Here is a 23,170-nt window from a genome sequence, read left to right on the forward strand (position 1 = left end):
CAGGAAAATTAAGAGTGCAGGAGAGGGGTCACTTTGCCAGAGCCAGGGTCGTAACTAGGGCTGTGCGACAGGGGCGACTGCCCAGGGCACAACGCTAAAGGGGGGGGGGGGGGCGCAATTTAGGAATATTTTGGGTTAATTTGGTTAAAATTGAGGGTTAGGGGGGCGGCATTTGTCTTTCTCTCCCCAGGCGCTAGAATTCTAAGTTACGGATCTGTCCGGAGCTCCCAGTGTAGCCCCAGCATGATGCATTCAAGCAGTGCATAAATATGCATCACTGTGATGTGCAGTAATGCATATTTAGTAGAACTGTAACTTATTGATGCATAGACCCCCCCTCCCCCACACACACTACCTTAGAATGCGGTAAATTTGTTTCGGAGTCATCATTTAAAGTATTTAGCGTTATAAATTATTTAGCGCTATTGCATTCGTGCAATTTACTGTATCATCAGCCTGCAGGCAGCGCAGGACATGTAAACGCGAGGCATTCCTGTATGTGACTACTTTTAGTTACTCCCCGGAACCCCTACGCAGTAATGTCACCCAGGGGATCACTGGCGTTCTCCTGAATCCATGACAACCACAGGGCATCCCGGGTGCTGGAAGCCACGCCCCTCCTGGAGTTGACCACGCCTAAGTGCAGTGCGGGTGTAACCACGGGAGTTGGAGGCGGCGCAGTCCCTAGCGAAGGCTAGCAGCAGGGAGACAGCGCTGTGTTTTGTGGATCACCGGGGACACAGACAGAGGAAGCGCTAGATTCAGTCACACAGGAAACTGCTGTACAAGATACAGGAAGCGGAGTCTCCCATAGGGACAACCAGCCAGGCCGGGGCAGACGTGTTGGGAGCTTTCCCGTGGGTCATGGATCATCAGTACCTTCAGGCTGCCAACCGATACCAAGTGGTGAGTGCTGTAGGCATGGTGACGTAGTATGTGATGTCACACAGGTAGATGTGCGGAGACACTGCAGTGGGCCCGCTGCAATGCGTTACTATTGTCTGTATACAGTCAGTGACAGCAGCCTTCCCCCTTGTGTGACTGAGGCTATGATGACATTGTATTAGTGCATCATGTATCCTAACCAATGTCTGCCACTGGATTAGATTTATGTGCCATTATCAGTTATTGCTATGCTCTTTTTTTTCTGTAGTGTTCTAACTGGTGCTTTTTATTAAGAAAAACATCCACTTAATTTTATGTATTGTGTGTAAATTATGATGTAATCAATGTTTCCTTTTTTTATTTCATTTCTCCTATCAAGCCCACTCTGCCCCTTTCAGATGTTTAAATGACTAATTTTTGCTGCATTCGTGTATTCTTCACATCTTTAGTATTTTATATTTATCTTTCTGTCTTGTTCATGGGTTAGAAGCAGGGGAGGGCTGGAGAATTTTAGCCCTCTGAAAGGGGGGGGGGGGGGTGGCAAGACTCCATTCAGTAGTCTGTTAGGAACATTTCAGAAGAAAAAAAAATGTGGGTGGCCTAGTGACCTAGCCCAAAATAGACCACTATGGGACTGACTCAGGGGCAGATGCCCCCCCCCCCTGCCCCTCCTCCTTACCCCCTGCCCTTGGTTAGAAGTCTGACCATGGTATGTTAGACTATGTTCTTCTCTGTGCCACAACATGCAGGCTACAACTTAATGCTTGTAAGACCATCATTTTCTATTCAGTTTTATATCTGGGAATATATCTATTAGGTATGAAAATATATTCTATTTTGTAATCCTTATTTGCTCATTAAGCTTGGTCATGTTTTGACTTCTCTTCAAGAGTTTCAGTTGTGGGTTTCACATTAATTATGTTCAGCATGAATAAGTGAATCTGTAATAACTTTGTATTACTCAGTAAATTATAGTTATATGCATTGCAACACAGATTATTTGTGTTATACTTTGACCTGTGTTTTTTTATATCTGATAAGTCAGAAGAGAAGTATTTTGGTTTTAATGGATTATCTATAATGCAACTTCTTTTAGAATCTTTGCCTTACATTATAAAATAACAGCTTTTTACAATATTTTTTTTTTTAACCTTCTTTCTAAATTTTCTTCATTTTTTTTCTTAAACACAGATATTGCATTGCATATAAAAGATGATAAATGTATTTTTAATATAAAAAAACCTAGATTGCATCAATAGAGCAAAAAAAAATAAATGTTATTTTTATAACATTTCAGTCAAACCTGTGGGTATAAGTTGTCATCAGAGAAACTTATTTTTTTTATAATTTAAAATATTTTCACAGACTCCAATGGGATGGTGCTATCTAGTGGCCTAAGTATCAGAGAAACTTGTAGAATACATGCTTCGCATTACCACGTTCATAATATGATTTTAACAAATCTCATCTTCCTGGATCATACTTTCTGCTTGTTGAATGAGCCAGGAAATCCCTACAATAACTTGTTTTTAAAATAAATGATATGTCTACATAGTTTCATGTACCGGTAAATGAACTAACATTGTAGACTGGAGAGCATTGCTTGTGTTGATTTCATATTTCCCAGAGTGTTTATGGTCAAATGTGAAGGGTTGTTCCTGTAGTAGTGTGGATATGACATCAATATATACACACTCAGTTGCCACTTTAATATGTGCACATTTCTAGTATTGAGTAGGCCCCCTGAACTATTTGTGACATGGATTCAACAAAGTGCTAGAAATGTTCTTTAGAGACTGTGGTCCATGTTGACATGTTGGCACATGGTTCATGTTGACATGTTGGCACATGGTTCATGTTGACATGGTGGCACATGGTCCATGTTGACATAGCTGCACATTCTTGCTCCTAATCTCTCGTTCCACAACATCTCTTAAGTGCTCTATTGGATTGAGATCTGGTGATTGTTGGGGGCTTTTGGAGTGCACTGAACTCATTGTCATTGTTCATGGAACCTGCTTAAGATGACGTGTACTTTGTGACATGGCATGTTATCCTGCTGGAAGTAGCCATTAGAAGATATGTAGACTGTGGCCATAAATGCACATGGTCAGCAACAATACAAAGGTAGGATGTGGCATTTAAACAATGCTCACTTGGTACTAAGGGGCCTAATGTGTGCCATGAACACATTCCATCCCATTGCACCACTACCACAAGCCTGCACCATTGACACAAGGCAGGATGGATCCATGGATTCAAGTTGCTTATGCCAAATTCCGACCGTAGCATCTGTATGTCACAGAAAAAAATCAAGATTTGTCAGACCAGGCAATGTTTCCAGTCTTCATCTGTCTGGCTTAGGTGTGCCTGTTCCTACTGTTGGCTCAGTTTCTTGTTCTTAGTTGATAGAAGTGGAACCTGATGTGATCTTTTGCTACTGTAGTTCATCCACTTTAAGGCTCGACGTGTTGTGCATTTAAAGGTGCTCTTTTGCACACCACGGTTATTTGAGTTACTGTCATCTTCTTGTCGGCTTGAATCAGTCTGGCCATCTCTGACTTCTCTTACTGGCAAGATATTTTTGCCTACAGAACTACCGTTCACTGGTTGTTGTTTCTTTTGCTCACTATGCTCTGTAAACTCTACAGATTGTTGTATGTAAATATCGCTGCAGTTTTGTAGATACACAAACCAGACCGTCTGGCGCCAACAATCATTCCACAGTCAAAGTCCCTTAGATCACATTTCTTCTCCCATTCTGGTGTTTGGTCTGAATAACGACTGAATCGATTGACCATCTCTGCATGCTTTTATGAGTCACTTCCACATGATTGGCTGATTAGATATTTGCATTAATCAGTAGGTGTACCTAATAAAGTGAGCAGTGAGTCCATGGACAATATTCTAAATATTTATATAGCGGTCATGTCCTGATGGCAGAACATACACATTATATAATATAGGAAATAATGATAGGTTAACTGACTGTTGACAAATTTAATCCTAATGTCTGTGTGATAGTGAACATAGATCATTGGCTCCGCTGGGCCAGGGACTGATGTGATTGATTTAGAAATGCCATGAAAAAATGTTTATTTGTTACATTTTTTTATGATAAGTTATAAGGTTATAAAAAGAAGCTTGGTAATTACAATTTTCCTTTGTTTGTTTCTTCAAGCCGCTATAAATAATTTACAATTCTGCATTGACTACCATGGCAACCACAGTCACATAGTACGTGATGTAGAGAGCTGAGAGGCTTTGGAATGCCCCTTTGAACTCTGTCTGCACTGTAAAATCCGCACCCTGCTTCTCCCTCCTCTGCCATCTCATGGCATACTGAAAACTTTGAATATGTGTGTGCTTGGAAGCCACACTTGGCTGCTCTCTGGAGAGATTTTGGAACCTAGATGATGATTTTTTTAAAAGGTACTTAACTTGCTCTTTAAACCCTTCTTGTGCATGGAACAGCTTGATTTGGGCAGGAAGGAGAATAAACGGGTTAAAATAAGAGATAAATGACAAACCAGTAGCAGACGTCATATGTAGTTATCTTACTGCTTACTAGAGTAAGACAATAATTAAATGTGATGTGCTATTTAATAGGCTCAAGAGATTAAGCTTTCCCCACCATCAATTAATATCATATCATCATTTCTTAGGAATCCTATGCATGACAGTAGGAGGTGGTTGGAGGCAGGCCTAGCACTTCTAGTACACTAGGCATGAGCCTTGCGCTGGACACAGGCCACAGGAAGGGGATAACTTGGTAGATGCTCACCCCAGGTGCCCATGCTCCTTACTGCACCATGGGAGGAGCTGGACACCTGGTTGCTAGGATGCAAATTCCTGACAGTGAGCAAGATGCCTTCGGTCTTAGGGAGCACTCTGCTGCTGTTGGCCATGATACCTGGAGGTAAGTGGGCATCCTTCTCTTTCCATTCACACATGGAGCATATTGTATAGAGCTATCCACTGTTATCTAAGCTGTGTGTCCCCTACCCTGGCACTGCTATCGTATTGCTCTCTGTGGGAATGGAGAGCATTAAATAGACATGAGTTCACCTAATGTACAGTTTTACCAGATTAGCTTCATGAGGCTAACAGGGCTGCAGCATTCGCCTCTTAGAGAGGTCAGACGGCTTGACCGAAGACACATTAAGCAAATTGACAACCCAGAATACCTTGCACATGGTCTGGCCAATTTTAAAGATACAATCACACATTCTCTCTGAGCATAGCAGGAGCAGGATGGCCCATTAACAAATCAGGACAGGTTAGTTCTGTGGTGCATTTGGTATTGAGCCAGTGCTCTTACATTTGATGCACTGCTAAAATATGTGTTCTGTAATATTGACTGTACTGATGGGTTTTATTATTCTGTTGAGAGTGCTTCAATTTTAAAATACTAAATCATAATGGGTGTTTCCTTGGAAAAATCAGTTGTTTTTTAAAAGAAAATGAAATAGAAAAAAACCAAATTTCTGTGATCCTCATGGAATCTAAACAGAGCTTCCTTGGTGGATTTTCTTATATGCCTAATGATCATCGAAACCCGACTATACACACAGGAAGAAGCATAACCGAACATGTGCAAAACTTAAAAATAGCAAATGTATAGATGAGCATGCTGTAAACAGACTCAAATAGCAACTAGCATATTGCATAAGGATTACTGATCCTGGTACATATAGTAAACTCCTCTGTACCTCTTGAAACTTCTATAAAGTAGTATATCTCATACTAACTGTACAACTTCCTGATCTGTTTTATCTCCTTTTCTTCTAAAATATAGAATAGTTCTATACCTATTAGTGGCAAGTTATTGTGTTAGTAAAAAGAAGCCACGGTCTTGGTTCTTACATGCTTGTGTGGAAAATATTTATGACTCTTAGAAGTACTGGCTGAGGTGTTACAACAACCACACAGATAATAGACCTGGTACAATATTGTCATAAATACACTATATAGACAAAAGTATTAGGTCACACCTGTTAATTATTGAATTGATGTGTTTCAATCAGACCCATTGCCAAAGGTATATAAAATCAAGCACCCATCCATGCAGTCTCCATTTGCAAACATTTGTTATACAAAATGGGTTGTTTTAAAGAGCTTAGTGACTTCAAGCATGGTACTGTTATAGGATGCCACCTTTACAGTAAGACGGTTCATGAAGTTTCATCCCTGCTGGATATTCCACGGTCAATTGTAAGTGATATTATTAGAAAGTGGAAGCATTTAGGAACAATAGCAGCTCAGCCACGAAACGGAAGACCACGTAAAATCACAGAGCGGGGTCAACAACTACTAAGGCGCATGGTGCGTAAAAGTCGCCAATGCACTGCTGATTCCATAGCTGAAGAGCTCCGAACTTCCACTCTGCATTAATGTAAGCACAAAAACTGTGAGCGGGAGCTTAATGGAATGGGGTTCCATGACCGAGCAGCTGCATGTACGCCTCACATCACCAAAACCAAGCATCAGATGGAGTGGTTTAAAGAGTCTGAGTTTGTCGGATACCGAGAGAACATTACCTGCCTGACTGCATTATGCCAACTGTGAAGTTTGGTGGAGAAGAGACAATGGTATGGGGCTGTTTTTCAGGGGTTGGGCTAGGGCCCTTATCTTCAGTGGTTGGGCTAGGGCCCTTATCTTCAGTGAAGAGCAATCTTAATGCTTCGGCATAGCAAGTCATTTTGGACAATGCTATGCTTCCAACTTTGTAGAAACAGTTTTGGGAAGGCCCTTTTCCATACCAACATGACTGTGCACAAAGCAAGGGCTACAAATACATGGTTTGATAAACTTGGTGTGTTTGACTGGCCTGCACAGAGCCCTGAGCTCAGCCCCATTGAACACCTTTGGGATGAACTAGAACGGGCCAACTTCAATGCCTGACCTCATAAATGCTCTACAGAATGATTGGGCACAAATTCCCACAGAAACATTCCAACCTCTTGTGGAAAGCCTTCCAAGAAGAGTGTAAGTTATCACTGCAAAAGTGGGACCAACTCCGTATTAAAGTATATGTATTTGAATATAATGTCATTACAGTCCTTGTTGGTGTAATGATCAAGCGTCCCAATACTTTTCTCTATATAGTGTATATTTTGTCCTTCTAGTACAGTTATTGTACTCTTTTGGATTAAGAAAAAATGATTGTCTTTAGTCACTAATTAAATCAGAGGAATTACTCAGTTCAGTACGATATGTATCTGGCTTATAGTATTATCATTGCTTATGTTATGTAACCTAATGATGCACACTGTTTGCAATACATTTTGGAAATTCCAACTTGGAAAACCTGGTGGAAGTAGATTCTTACTAGATTACTAGCCACATCGAAAAATGTTTGTCCTTAAAGTAAAGGTCACTCCCTTTTTAATATTAGCATGTCTTCATTTATAATTCTAGGAGATGCTACTCTCAACCACAATTACAATAAATTAGAGATAGTGTTTTATCGCTTGAGCAGGTTCCTGTCTATAACTTTCTGCTTATACTCCTATCTTGCTAATCAACATTTGTTTGGGAACAGTGTCCTTTCTGAAATTCCTGCCTCTATTGCGTTCTAGGAACTATTATCTGGATCTTAAGGTACAGCTACTATATAATTGAAATGATAACATGGAACAGACTTCCCTAATGGCTTCTATGGTTGCTTAAAAGAGAATTGAATTGGAGTTTAATTGTGAGCCCTTGCAGTGGGTTGTTGGCTATAAAGGATTGAATTGAGTACCATCTGCGTGTTTATGAGCATTTGTGGAAGATATGAATTCTACCAATTTATTTTGAGCTTTTTCAAGAGGTGAAATTGGAAACTTTATAACATTTATATTTGGATTAAACAAGTGGATCACTGTTCCCCATAAGGACCAATATAGTTATTGGACATTTCCAGTGTTTACACATATATGAATGTTGTTGAGCTGGATGGACAGAGAATATTATTTTGGTCATTTGATCATTTATGTGCCTGCCAAGTTCATTGTGTTGGAAGAATCTTTTATACATGTGATTGTATCATTGTTTTCATACTAAACATAGGGGGAATTGCCAGAACTGTTCTAAAGAACAACACGGAGTGCGCACAGTTAGTACGGTAATTTCAACGTTGATTTTTGCTCGCAGCTCCCTGAGTCGTAAGCAGAAAGCTTCTTTAGAACATCGCGGGGAAATTAAATCCCTTACTCCATAGAGTTCTTTAATAAATGTTAACTAATATATATATATATATATATAATATTCTCGCTGGATTTCAGCTCGCAGCTCCCTGAGCCACGAGCTGAAATCCAGCTAACTACTACTGTTATAACGATAGTAGTTTTTACTTGGCGGGACTTCCGGACAATTGAATATACCCCCCTGAATGGGATTTTTAAATAGATATTCAGAGACAGTTAATGTTATTGTGTAAGGGCAGTCAAAAGAAAGAAACATTTAAAAAAAAAAAAAAAATTGGTAAACTGATCATGATACAGGCACAGATAAATTATCCAATGTCAGTGACTTTATGCAGTTCTTTGATTTGTCTCTTAGATTAACTAGATACCTATGTGAGAATGAAGTAGTTATCCAGGCGCGGGCTGGCAGATTTTAGACGGGGGGTGCACAGGTGGCCGCATCACATGACACAGGATGCAGCCGCGTCATTGATGATGTGGCCACATCCCGTGTCATGAGATGCGGCCGCAGGTAAAAATCCGGAGAAATTGCATCGGGGGGCGGCCGGCTGGCCTCCTGGCCGGCCCTAACAGCGATGAGTCTGAGAGGCCCGGGGGGCCGATGCCCCCCTGGCCCAGCCCGCCCCTGTAGTTATCCCTTAGAAGTACCTGAAGAATATTATTAAAAGGTTGACTGATATCAATACATTTATATAAACGCCCCACATTTCTATAAAAGTCGTTTTTTTTTCCAATTAGATTTATTTTTATTTCACTGCCTTAAAAAAAGAAAAAGATAATGCAGGACATAAAAAACAAACATCATTGTAATATTAACATTTATTAATGAAGTTGTGACTTTAATATTGCTAAGGTCTTTGCACCCCAGTAACAACCTGTTGTTTCCCATTTTTCTCTGTTTGTTATAGGTCAGTTTTTATTGGCACCTTTTAACTATTGACATCTAATACTCACTGCTACAATTAAGTTTTAATATATGGGCAATTAGATGTAAACAGTAATTATGTTATTTTGTCGTCTTGTATATTTCTCCGGAAAGGCCAACTCACTGGTATGCAATGCTTTGTGTCATATTATTTGAAGAGTTGTTTATCTATAAACAACTTGCATAATAACAGCTGTAAAAGCAGTTTTCAGCATGTGTAGGACGAGAGATTATCAGTCAGTCAAAGCTAAGAAACGGTAACCAGAAACCGGAATGAGAAGAGATTTGTTGTGCAGTGTAATGTATCAACACCCAAATAGTTGTTTGTATGTTTGTGTAGTGACAAATTAGACAGTTATTCAATTCTTCAATCCATACCGATGTCTGTCATACCCCTGTGCGGTGCTCTGCATTTCGTTATTATTATTATTAGTATTATTAGTATTATTATTAACCTTTAGTTCATATAGCACCAACATGTTTTAAGCACCTTTTTACAGAGAATGTTTAATCACTCTCTACCCTAGCTTACTGTCTAAATTATCTAATATACTGGGACATAGACATTAAGATGTAACTGTGGGAGGAAACCAAAGCACCCCAAAAGAAACTCACACTGACTGATGTGAATGAGTTCTCTGTACAGCGCTGCAGAATCAGTGGCGCTATATTATTATTATTATCATTTATTTGTTAGGCGCCACAAGGTATCCGCAGCGCCGCACACAGTACTAACAGTAGACCATACAGGGTGAAACCATACAGAACAATGAAAAAAAAGTACCAATACTTCAGAAACTCCGGCTAGTCATATGCAGTAAAGACGGAGCGGAAGAACAGGTATGGAGACAGGAGGGGAGGGGGCCCTGTTCATACGAGCTTACATCCTAAGGGAGGGTAAACTGACCAGGCACAAGAGGAGCCAGTTGAGGCAAGAGGCGAGAAGGGAGGACGAGCAAAGGGAGGAGATGGGGGTTAAGTAGATGGTTGGTAGGCTTTGAGGAAGAGGTGAGTTTTGAGTGCACGTTTGAAGGAGCACAGAGTAGGAGAGAGACGGATGGAATGAGGGAGGTCGTTCCAGAGAAGGGGGGCTGCACGGGAAAAGTCTTGGATTCTGGAGTGGGAAGAGGTGATAAGGGTGGAGGAGAGGCGGCGGTCGTTGGCTGAGCGCAGGGAGCCGGCAGGAGTGGGAATGGAGAGGAGGTTAGAGATATAAGGGGCAGTAGAGTTGGAGAGAGCCTTGTAAGTGGTGGTGAGGAGTTTGAAAAGGACTCTGTAGGGGAAGGTGAGCCAGTGTAAGGCGAGGCAGATGAAGAGCGGCGTGAGAGGAAGATGAGTCTTGCGGCCGCATTGAGTATAGAGCGGAGGGGGGAGAGACGGGAGTGGGGTGGCCAGTGAAGAGGAGGTTACAATAATCAAGGTGGGGGATGATGAGTGCATGGATGATAGTTTTGGTGGCATCCTGAGAGAGAAAAGGACGAATGCGGGCGATGTTGCGTAGTTGGAAGCGACAGGCTTTGGCAAGGGAATGAATGTGGGGGGCAAAAGAGAGAGAGGAGTCGAGGGTGACACCCAGGCAGCGAAGTTGGGTGACAGAGGAGATGGTGGTGTTGTTGACGACAATAGAGAGGTCATGGTGGGATGGGAGTCTGGGCGGAGGAAAGGCAATGAGTTTAGTTTTAGAGATATTGATTTTGAGAAAGCGCTCGGACATCCAGGAGGAGATGGCGGAGAGGCAGTCGGATACCCGAGCGAGGAGGAAAGATCAGGAGAGGAGATATAGAGTTGAATGTCGTCAGCATAAAGGGGATACTGAAGACCGAAGGAGGAGATGAGAGCACCAAGGGAGGAAGTGTAGAGCGAAAAGAGTAGAGGGCCAAGAACAGAGCCCTGCGGGACTCCTGAGGGTAGGGGGAGGAGGAAGAAACAGACGTGGATACAGAGAAGGAGCGATTAGCGAGGTATGAGGCGAACCAGGCATGGACAGAACCAGAGAGGCAGAGAGAGAGAAGAGTTTGCAGCAGGAGGGGGTGGTCCACGGTGTCAAAGGCTGCAGAGAGGTCAAGGAGGATGAGTACGGAGAAGTGACCCTTGGATTTGGCTGATAGGAGATCATTAGTGACCTTGGCCAGGGCAGTTTCGGTAGAATGGAGGGGGCGGTAGCCAGATTGGAGAGGGTCAAGGAGGGAATTGTCCGTGAGGTGCCTGGTTAAGCGGCTGCAGACAATCCGCTCAAGTAATTTGGAGGCAAAGGGGAGAAGAGAGACAGGGCGATAATTAGCAAGAGAGGTGGGGTCAAGATTGGGTTTTTTGAGGATAGGAGAGATAAGAGCGTGTTTAAAAGAGGAGGGTACTACACCAGAGGAGAGTGCTAGGTAAGAGCAGGCCGTTGGAGAGAGAGAGCGAAGGAGGTGTGAGGGGATGGGATCGAGAGGGCAGGTAGAGGGTGGAGAGGAAAGAATAAGGGAGCGAACTTCTTCACCGGTTGTAGGGCTGAAGGAGCACCAGAGTTGGTTGATGGGGGGAGGTGAGGCGATGTTCAGTCTGATGGCCTCAATTTTGGAAGAGAAGAAAGTGGCAAAGTCAGAAGCGGAGAGGGAAGGTGGGACAGAGGGGGGAAGGGGGGGGGGAGAGGAGAAAGCTGAAGGTGGCGAAGAGGCGGCAGGGATTGGAGGACTGAGAAGAAATGAGGGACTTAAAGAAGGATTGTTTAGCGAGGGAGAGGGCAGAGGCGAAAGAAGAGAGTATGAATTTAAAGTGGAGGAAGTCAGCCAGGGAGCGAGATTTCCTCCAGAGGCGTTCAGCAGTGCGAGAGCATCTTTGGAGGAAGCAGGTGAGTTTTGAGTGCCAGGGTTGGGGAATAATGCGGCATCGGCGGATAGAAGAGGCCGGGGCAATAGCGTCCAGGGCAGTGGTGAGGGAGTGATTGTAGAGAGAGGAGGCCTGGTCTGGACAGGCCAGGGAGGGAAAGGATGAAAGGAGAGTTTCGAGAGAGGAGGAGAAGGAGGTGGGGTCAATAGCATCCAGGTTACGTCTAGTGAGGGTGGCTTTGGGCGAGGCAGGAGCAGGGGAGGAGGACAGAGTGAAGGAGAGGAGGTGGTGGTCAGATAGTGGGAAGGGAGAGTTGGAGAAGTCAGAGAGATCACAGAGAGGAGAGAAGAGCTATATAAATAAATGATGATGATGTGGAGAACCTACAGTGTCCATTCCAAGGAAAAGAAACTGTTTTTTGTCACAAATCGGACCTGGCATAGAGAAAGCACAAGGGAGGGAACCTTTCAAAAAATTTCAGTGCCGTATTTATAAATGTGAGGCTATACCTTTACACGGTATCTCTTTTTTGCAAACGTACCCACTGTTCAGCTGAACGCTATTGCTTATGCTGAGCCAATTACCACTCTCTAACCTATAGAGCTAAATACTGGGTGTCATGCTAATTATAGAGCACTGGCAAGAGAGGGGGACTTATCTGGTAGCCAGAACACATTTGTTTAATCACTATGATGACCTGGTGACCATGATTTATTCAGACCTGACATAGAGGTAAATAGCTTTTGGTGATAGGCCTGTAAAGCAGTCTTTTGGGAGCAGTCATAATCTACTGTAAGCTCCAATGGGGCAGGGACTGATGTGAACGATTACACATTCTCTGTATGTTGCTGTGTAATATGGTTGGCAGTGGAAAGGGAGATAAATTTAAAATGTGGGGGCAGATTTATAGTTGGAATAGAGCATGTCCTAGATCAACTTAAGATTTCAGTGTATAAATAAAGCTATCAAGTATTTGTGTGCTACATGAAAAAACAGTCAGTATTTATCTTAAGTGCAAAATAATAAACTCATTTGCACCCCTTGCTTTGTAACATGGTTTGTCCAGGATCATACTATACTATTTTTTTTTTGCTTTGGTCTCCTTAATGACTCAGGCCCTTCGTGCTTACTGAGGTGTGAATATTTACTGAAAGCCCCATCCCCAACCCCTGCTGGTGGTCTTCATTTGATTTGTATTTATCAAGAACATTTTCTGTAAACCTCATATTGACTCTTTTTGGTCAGATAAACCAGCAGCTAATTTATGTACAAAGATGCATTTATTTCTTCAAAGTATGCTGCCTGAAAGTCACACTGGACTTACCTTCCCAGTTTACAGCTGCACTTTTATTCTGACCTAGGAATGATTTCCCAGTGGTGAATTTACCATTGGCACATACTGCATGTGTATGTGAGGACAAGCCCTTAACTTGCTGCATGTTTATTAGAATCTTCCTCTGCCTATTTTCTACTTAAGTCTTAACTCCTACTCTCACGAATGGCCTATTGCTAATTTGCTGTTGTATCTTACACTACAATGGTATGCTATATACTACAGTGACAGGTAACCTGAACATACTTCAGGGGCCGCATGGGTGCCCCTCTAATCTTCAAAAGGATTGCACATTCCATTAATCTCAGTAATAAGATGAAACAATACATTTAATCAAAGAAAGAGACACCTATATGTAATAACACATTAGCAGACATTTGAAACGTGAAAAGCAAAAAAGTGTTACAAACTAATATGACAGTAAAGTGAGAAGCTGGGTGCCGTGGTTGAAGGCTGGGAGGGCCGCGTATTTTCTAGGCTAAAGTCTGAATGCCCGAGCGCTTACTATTAGATCTATGCAAGCTCACTTCCATTCTCTAACACAGACTTTTTAGTCCATGTAAGACATGAAATACAGATGTTTCATTTCAGATGTGACTCCCACACAGTTGGTTTGTTCCACATTGCTGGAGACATATATTCCAGTGCACTATAGAGACTCAAAACAGGGACATTGTCTCCCTGGGCACACAGTTGCCTACCTGAACCAACAGGGACTAGCAGACACTAGATACACACAAGAACTAGCTACAATCATCATCATCAGCTATTTACATAGCGCCACTAATTCCTCAGCGCTGTACAGAGAACCCAGATCAGTCCGTGCCCCAATAGAGCTTACATTCTAAATTCCATAACACACACACACACACACACACACTGACAGACAGACTAGGGTCAATTTGATAGCACCCAATTAACGTGCAGGTATGTCTTTGGAGTGTGGGAGGAAACCGGAGCACCCGGTGGAATCCCAAGCGAACTTGGAGAGAACATACAGTGCAGCTAAAGCCATGGTCAGGAATCGAACCCCAGTGCTGTGAACCAGAAGTGCTAACCATTAAGTCACCTTGTAGCCCTACAATGATGGAAATATTTTAACAAGGAAGACTTCTATGATTATCTTTTCTAAGTGATGAGCGTGAGGAGCATTCGGATAATGGTTATGATTAATATGATTTTATTATTGTATAAAGTTTAAACACCTCATATGAACTGTAATTTAGTTTCTACATAAAGTTTATAACACATAATCACCATTTGTATTTATTGCCCATCTGGAGGTCATTTCACAACATGCAAAGTGGATGTGGGGAAGGGGATTCCAAAATGGAATGATAAGGTGTTTAATGTTGACTCATATAATAATAAAAATAAAATCTTGCTATTTTTGGAGATTTTCTAAATCGTCTACACCCATGCTATTTATACTATGTGAAACTGCTTGTTGTGTTTTTTTAAAATATTTTCATATTTTTAGACTAAGCGTCTTTTTTTGCTGCTAACAAAATGTCATCTACATATACATAAAACCACTAATAACTGAAAGGGAAGCAAATGTAGAAATTCACATTTCATGTGAATTACATTCATTTATTGAGACTTTACTGGGTACATTAAAGCCAGGATTGGTTGAAAAGACTGCATAGTGTCAGAATTTGAGGTACTGCTTCTGATGTATGCCTGCCAGATTTCAATGACCAATTTAATTACTAGTACTATTGCTAATGTTGGCTGCTTATTTTTATTTTATTATATTTTTATCATTACTTACTACTTTAATATAGATGGAATGGGGGAAAGTCTGTGCCTTTTGGTCAACCATATTACACAGCACTGTACAGAGAATATGTAATCATTCACATCAGTCCCTGCCCCATTGGTAATACTTTTCTCATATTGATATAAATTTAATGGAACGTTATTATGTTCTTCCACTTTCACACTGCTGGGTTTATTAATCCAGGATATTGCTGAATGTTCACACTGAACATGGGTCTGCCCGGGTCTCCATGGAACAATCCAAGAGGTGCTTTGATTGTCTCCTCTTGTAATGTTTTTTTCTTTCTTTAACTTTTCAATATCTTTTGTTGATACCCAGTCTTTCCATTCAGACTGGAGGCTACCCGGGTCAGACCCGGGAATAACCCTCCAAAACATGCCCCTGGACCTGTTCACACTGAGCCTCGACCCGGGTCGTCGCGGGCACCCCCAACCCCCCCCCCCCCCCCCCCCCGGAAATAACCCAGATTTTTGAGTCAGTGTGAATGGGATATTATATAAAGTGATAAGTAGGCATGCTGACTTCACACTGAAATTTGAGATACAATTTAGGGATACCAAATATGGAAACGTTCCTAGTTACCGTGCTAGAAATGTGATCATTTTATTTATTTTGATTGTAAAACAAAAAGATCTCACAAGATATTGGTCTTCCCTGTTCCCAGTACGAACAGCGTTTACAGATCTTATACAGTGAGAGTGACATACAGTTGAATCAATGCTAAGCTACTAAACGATTAGTGTTACATTGTTAATGTTTTATTTAAAATGTTAAATATATATCATTTAAAAGGTGCATGTGTTTATCATGAAAACACTTTTGATAGTGAAGTAAATTGGATAAATACATACATTGCTAAAGTCTTTGAGTACAAAGCTTGCTTGTAATGTGTATTTTGGAACTGGTTCTGTTTGTTACGCTAATGGGCTGTTACCTTAATTCATGTTACAGTAGAGTTCTGGAGCTGTAAAGTTCTGGCACAAGTCTGTGTGGTGTTTTGTTTTCATAAGTAGTTGAGGCTTTCCGTAATCTTTTAATTCTTGTACATAACAACCTTTTTTTTTAATTTGGTTCTCTCCTAGGTTTAATTTTTATATTGGTAGTTTAGTATCATTTAAAGACATATTACATTACACTGAAAGGTTCTTTATTTTGTAAACTTTAAACCCTTTGTTCAAGAGTTAGCTTTTGTTTACAAAGCAATGCAAAATAGAAATATGTAGCGAGAGGAGGTTTACTGTTGAACATCTTCCTGCCCCGTATGTTTTTATTTTTAATATTTGTTAAAATATTTAAGCAAATGTAAACCATATTTCTGAATGGTGTATTTTCCTTAGAAGAGGATGGCTCTTTTAGATAGAATGGAACAAATAGCTGTTATAGAGAAAAGATGGAATGTCTGCTGTTGGTACTGTCATTGTGGTATGAGCTAGTGCAAAACTTCATTCGCTATCCTTGTGAAGGCAAACTGGTCACCATTCACAGGTCTGCTCTCAAAGTAATGTACACAATATATAGGTCATGGTGAGCAGTCTTGGGATTACACGTGGCCCCCAAAGATGTCACATGCTCATCTTCTTAGTGGTTTGATGATATCATCATCATCATCATTTATTTATATAGCGCCACTGATTCTGCAGCGCTGTACAGATAACTCATTGACATCAGTCCCTGCCCCATTGGGGCTTACAGTCTAAATTCCCTAACATACATACACACACAGACAGACACACAGACTAGGGTCAAATTCTTAGCAGCCAATTAACCTACTAGTATGTTTTTGGAGTCTGGGAGGAAACACCCGGAGGAAACCCACGCAAACACTGGGAGAACATACAAACTCCTCACAGATAAGGCCATGTTGTGATTACTATGCATTTACAATGTTTGTGTAGCAAGTTTGCCTGTGATTGACTGCTGAGGTCTTCCTTCCAGTTTGACTAGTCAGCCATAGGTTATCCCAGTGGATCCCAAACTTTCTCAGTTCGAGGCACCCTTAGGGTCTCCATAATTTTTTCAAGGCACCCTTAAGCCAAAATAATTACCAAGCAACCCCCCCCCCCCTCCCCCCCCCCCCCGCATTGCTTACCAGCGCCCCTGGCCACGGCACCCCAGGGAGCCGCGGCACCAAGTTTGGGAACCGCTGGGTTAACCTACTGCATAGGCTGCATGAACACTAAATGTTTTTTGCTCTGACACCTGACAGAGTAATTGTCTGCAGTAGACACACAGCACTTCCTCCTCCTTTAACATGATGTAGTATATGTGCTATAAATGCAGAAACTTTTTCAGTATTTTCAGAGCACACAAGAACAAAGTCCCATTATTTATTGAAACTTTGCCAGGGAGACTCTGCAAAGACATCCAAGCATGGGAAACTAAAAGCTTTGCAAGGCATTATAGTCAGTCAAGAACAAGGTCAGTCTACCTGCTTAGTCATAGCACACCTACACTGGTCATTGTTTGGAGGAGACGGAGGATGTGAGGTCACCAAGGGAGGGAGTTATCTCATCACTCCTGCAAATCCAGGCTGTAGTCTCTCTTACATGGATAGTGTGGAGTGTTGCTCTGGCACATTTTTTTAACTAATTGCATGTGGAGAAACAGAAATAATTAACCCCTAAGCACAAATAGTCCATTCACATCAGTTTGTAGCACATTCAGCAAGTTGCATCCTACTAATGTGAGGTGAACTCAATACATGCATTATTTTTGCCTTTCATACAATCTATTTAGCAGTTTTGTATAAAATAAATGTTATTTAGAGCTTTTCAGCAATCCAGACTTTTCTGAAGCACATATATCACCACCACACCGTCCTATTTACTCTGTTGCAAAAATGTAAGAATCCTTCTGTAGTCTGTTGACGGCAACAGATAGAAGTTCTATCTTATTCATGACTGTTATGGGTAGTGGTAAGTAACATTTCTTTGTGTACAAATAAGCAGGACTTTTCCAGTTTTACTGGTCTTGTAAAGAGGTTATGCTTTGTAAAACACTGATATTGTTGTGTGTGTGAGAGCAATGACTGCGCTGCACTGGATGTTGTCAAGAATAGGACAGATTTAGAGAGGTGGTTGTATCTGGTTATTGCATGTTATATGCTGTTTGAACAACATGAAATGAAAAATGTTAAAACTATAAGATTATGGGAAATGGAGAATCACATATTGCTCAAGGTCACTCTGAAGTACGTATATAGCAGGGGTCGGTAACTATTGGAACTACAGGTCTCACCTTGACCTTTTAGAATATTCAAATTTAGAACTCACAATAACAAAAATGCTGCTGTACTGCCTGTGGGTAATATGTAATAGTTACCACCCTAGTAACTCCGCCTATGAGCCTGTAAAAAAAAGCAAAAACAGTGGCAGAATTCATCATATATGTGTGTATGTATGTGTTTGTACGTATGTATATCTGTGTGTGTGTGTGTATATATATATATATATATATATATATATATATGTATATGTATGTATATATATATGTATGTATATGTATGTATATATATATGTATGTATATGTATGTATGTGTATATGTGTATATATATATATATATATATATATATGCGCCACTAATTCCACATCGCTGTACAGAGAACTCACTCGCATCAGTCCTTGCCTCATTGGAGCTTACAGTCTGAATTCCCTGACACACACACACTTGGGTCAATTTGATAGCAGCCAATTAACCTACTAGCCTTGTATAAAGATGAGGGCTGCCTTTCCTAATATGGCTCCTGTCGACATCTGATGTCTCATCGACTCTGAATGTACCTTCTATAATACAATTGAAGCCACGTTAAGAAGGGACAGGGCGTCAAATGCTGCCAGTCATATTGGCAACTGCAAAATATGGAGAATCCATTCAACCTCAAAGTAGATGTCAGCCTTAATGATATGTTAACCCCTACCACCTCCCTCTCACCCCAACTAGCAGAGTATGTGGAGCGCCTCTTAAATCCTTTTTTTTTTTTTTGTAATGACGCCTGGAAGATGCCTACCCTATCCGACTCTTAACGTTCTGCTAAAATGCGCAAGGGGGTATGATGCTGAGTGATGTATTGTATTGCGATCTGGTTTCAAATATTTCTTTTTATTTCTCTTCAGAGAAAGAATGATCCACTTGCAAAATAAACATAGTTGCAGGAGGTCTCGGGCTCCCCAAAAACAACAATATAGTCCCACTTATAGACTTGAGTCATTTATGTATTATTTGTATTTATTGTGTTCTTATAAAGACAAACATGTATTTTGAGTAACAACATTAGATGTGGGTTACACAATTATTTTGTTATATTGCTCAGCTGTTATTTTTGTTTTTTTGTTTTGCTTTCCTGTGAAGAAAGCTGAGCACTATCAGAGTGTGATCTAAGGATTACTGAAGAACAATAGTGCATTAAGTGCCTATGGGCAGTCATCTGCTTTTTGTAACCTCCATGCACGTAAGGCTCTCAGTTTTTTTTTTTTATATAATCTAGTTTTTATTGAAGTGAAACAGCTTATACATATGTGTGCAACAGTATTAACACATAAATATGGTACTTCAAGCATTCCGTTACACAACAACAATTGCAGATTCACCCACAGTGGTGTATGTCTGCTTAAACCTTCTTATAAAAGATAATAAAAGAAAGTAAGGGGGATAGGGGACAGAGAGATAGAAGGGGAAGGCTGGGAGGGAAGGCATTGGGGGGCAGGGGGAATTGGGCCTCATACATTCCACTGAGCAAACAACACTGTGTCCTTAAATTCGATCCATTCCGACCACAGTATGTAGAATGCTCTATTTTTGTCCTCTGCCGAATAAATTACTTCATCCATTACTATATAAAAGTCTATTCGTGTAAACCATTCTTTTATAGTGGGGGCTATCGGTGATCTCCAGTGGACCGGTATCACAGCCTTAGCAGCGCTATTGAGAAATTTTACCAAGGACTTTTTGTATTGTGAGATTGGCATATTAGTATAATTGAGTAGCCAAAATCTCGGGCAATTTGGTAATTCGGTTCCCACGATTGATTTGGAGTTAAGGATAACCGCGTCCCAAAAAGGTCTGGATTGTCGAAAAGTGCCGTCAAGGGAGAGTGTTTTGTGGAAATGTTTGGAGTAGTACGCAGCTTTGACCATCTAGCCAGGGTGGGGGAGATAGTCGGGTGTTTAATCCTGGGAAGAGAAGACCGCCATGGGACCGGATCAATAGCTGTATCTAATACATGTTCTTCCAAACCCATTGCCTGTCTCCTCCTCCTCCTGTCCAGTCAAGAACCCTGTTCAGCATAACAGCATCATAATATGTTGAAAAATGTGGCAACTGAAGACCACCGTCACATTTGCGCTTATATAGTATGTCATGCTTGAAACGAGATTTCCTGTCCCTCCAGACAAAATGTCTAATAGCCTTATGTAGCTCATTAAACCATGAAGTGGGGACATGGAGTGGAAGTGTGTGAAGGAGATATAGAACTCTTGGGAGTAGGTTCATTTTTACAATGTTAACTCTACCTATCAGGGAAAAGTCCTTCTGAAGCCAGTCCCTTAAGTTGGAACGTATAGTGGCAGTGATGGGTAGGAAGTAATCCGTATGAATCTTTGAATTGTCTTTTGTTAAGTGCGTATTGTGGCTAACCAATAACGATTGTCGAATCTCGAGTTGTGTTTCCAACGCACAAAGATTTATTCTCTTAAAGTAGCAGTAGATATTCAAGCGAAAACTATAATAAGTACAGCCGTTACTTATCGCAGGCGCTCTGGATCCAGTGTACAGTCATTCAATCCTGAAGTCTGGGGACAAGATGTCTGAACACTAGATGAGAAGCTGCTGCTTATATGCACACAGGAATACAGTAAAACAATGAAGATGGTATAGCTTGCTTCTATTGGTCCAGGTTTCAGGAAGGTCCAAGGGGTTGTCAATCATTGGCTAGTTCATCCTAAAGAATCCAAAGGAGGGGGTCATCTCTCCAGGGGGTATGCTCTGCTCTTCCCGCCAAGATTCCTTAGTCTTAAGTAGTTCATAATTCCCTATCATTCATAACTTGTGTATGCACTCTGCGATTCCTTCGCAGAGTGAACCGAACAGTAGAAAATGTTAAGAGGTTTATTATGATACCACATATGATATGATTCCTTCAACCTGTTCCATATATTTCACTAATGTGCATATAACTTATAATATAAAACATAAATACTACTATATTTCGACTGTGTTGCAACTACCATTAATGTGTACTATTTTACAAGTATGCCTGTTTGTGCGAATGTATGTAAAAGGCTAAATACTGTTGCTGCCACATGTTGCAGCTGCGTACGCCCTTTTACGCCGTAGCGTGCCCTTTTATGCTGTAGCGTACCGTAGCATCTTTTCAGACAAAGGCAACCAAGTTTGCTCGATTTTAATTTAAATGACTTTATCCAATTTGCTGACTTCGACACTTTATTTATTATCAGCCCCAAATACTTAATATGTGTGGGGTGCCAGGCAAAGGGGAAAGCCAACTTCAAGCCTTCAATTACATTAGGTGGAGAGGAAATATTGAGGGCCACTGACTTTGAGAAATTTATTTTAAAATTAGATAGCTCTCCAAAAACACGCAATTCCGATACTAAGTGCGGAATAGAGACAATTGGGTTTGTGAGGATTGCAAGAAGATCATCCGCAAAGAGTCCTAATTTAAATTCTCTTTCTCACATCCGGACTCCGGAGATATCCGGGTTTGCTCTAATAGACCGCGCAAGTGCCTCCATACATAAGATGAAAATCAAGGGAGAGAGGGGGCAGCCCTGCCTTGTTCCATCGGCTATATTAATGGGTTCTGATAGATCTCCATTGACCCTAACTCTGGCCGTTGGGTGTGTGTTTAATGTTTGAATTCTTGCCAGTCCCACCAACCCCAAACCCAAATGGCTAAGTGTCCCCTGCATAAAATCCCAGTCAACTCTGTTGAATTCCTTTTCCGCATCTGTGGATAGTAAAACGGTTGGAGTACTGGTAGAAGTGACATGCTGGATTAAATCAATTATTTTAGTGGTATTGTCACACGCCTCACACCCTGGGACAAATCTTTCCTGATCTGAGTGAATAATTTTAGGTAGAAGTGACTTCATTCTGTTTGGTATAAGTTTTGCGTATAATTTAGTCCCTCAGTTTTACATAATACACTATACTTTTCACTCATGCAGTTAGTTGTTCATAGTTTTTTTTTTTTTAGTTTTTTTTTTTACAAAAAATAAATAAATATTGCAGTAAGTACAGGCATAAATGGCTGTCATTTGTGTGCCCTGTCATAGTAAAATTAAATGTTATCCATATACTCTAGTTGCTGAATTGTGTTAAGTAGTGAAAAACATACACTGCTGTAATTTTTCAGTGTAAGGTCTTTTTAATGTATATTGTTGTAACGGGCCTTTAATTTTGTAAGATTAAGTCAATGTGTATTTTACTTTTTTTCCCTCCACATTTTTATTTTTATTAGCTTCAGAATGAGGATGACTCCTCCGAAACATCAACTATAGAACAGCCATCAACCTCCACCCAAGCATCTCAGGCTGCCCAGACATTAGCAACATCTGCAGTAGATGCCTCTCCACCTCCGTACAGCAGCATTGTTGTGGACACCACCACAGACACAGGTATGTGTAGCAATACTCAGCAAATTAAGGGTAGTCATGTTCAACGGCAATTCATTCAGGAAATACTCACAAAGAACACATACTGTGCCTATAGTTTCTGTCCAACAGTTGCAGGATCTGACTGTTATTATTGTTGTTAATTTGTAAGTCAGTAATACATTAAACGGAATACAAGTTAGATAAAAATGTAGTCATGCAAACAAAGTGTAAGGGAGGGTCTTGCTTATACGATCTAGTGGAAAAAGGGCAGAGCTGAGACATGTAGAGCAAGTGTGGAGATTGGGACAGCAGCGAGAGCGCTCCAGTGGTGGTAGTATAGGTGAGAGTAGTGTAGGCTATAGTTGAGAGGTGGGTTTAAAAAGGCTGTGAGAGTCGTCTGAGTTGTGCTAAGGAATTCCATAGGTGTGTACTAGCACAGGAGAAGTCTTTGAAGCAGGTACACCCATGTGGGGAGAGACAGTTGATCACATGAGATAGTAGCAAAGAGGAGAGCTTAGAAGAAGGAAATATTAATTTGGATGTTGTGGTCGGGGAGAGGGAATTGGGATGAGGAGTGAGACATTGAATGTAGAGACTTTGTTCTAGGTTATGGGGGAGAATGACTTGAG

At 41.1% G+C, this 23,170-nt stretch overlaps 1 protein-coding gene across 2 annotated transcripts in view; it reads left to right on the plus strand.

Annotated features, from left to right (window-relative positions):
* Positions 1-635: 635 nt before the first annotated feature.
* The window catches only part of NDFIP2 (Nedd4 family interacting protein 2), an 80,592-nt gene continuing 58,057 nt past the window's right edge, over positions 636-23,170 (plus strand). Inside the window, exons 1-2 of one of the 2 annotated variants that reach the window (XM_075199882.1) lie at positions 636-906; positions 22,406-22,562. In XM_075199882.1, the coding sequence (XP_075055983.1) occupies positions 865-906; positions 22,406-22,562 (199 nt within the window). In that variant the 5' untranslated portion in view covers positions 636-864. The remainder of the gene's footprint in view (positions 907-22,405; positions 22,563-23,170) is intronic. The other variant, XM_075199883.1, reaches the window with a different exon arrangement.

This window comes from Mixophyes fleayi, chromosome 2 (assembly GCF_038048845.1).
Source record: "Mixophyes fleayi isolate aMixFle1 chromosome 2, aMixFle1.hap1, whole genome shotgun sequence".
Classification (NCBI taxonomy): domain Eukaryota; kingdom Metazoa; phylum Chordata; class Amphibia; order Anura; family Limnodynastidae; genus Mixophyes; species Mixophyes fleayi.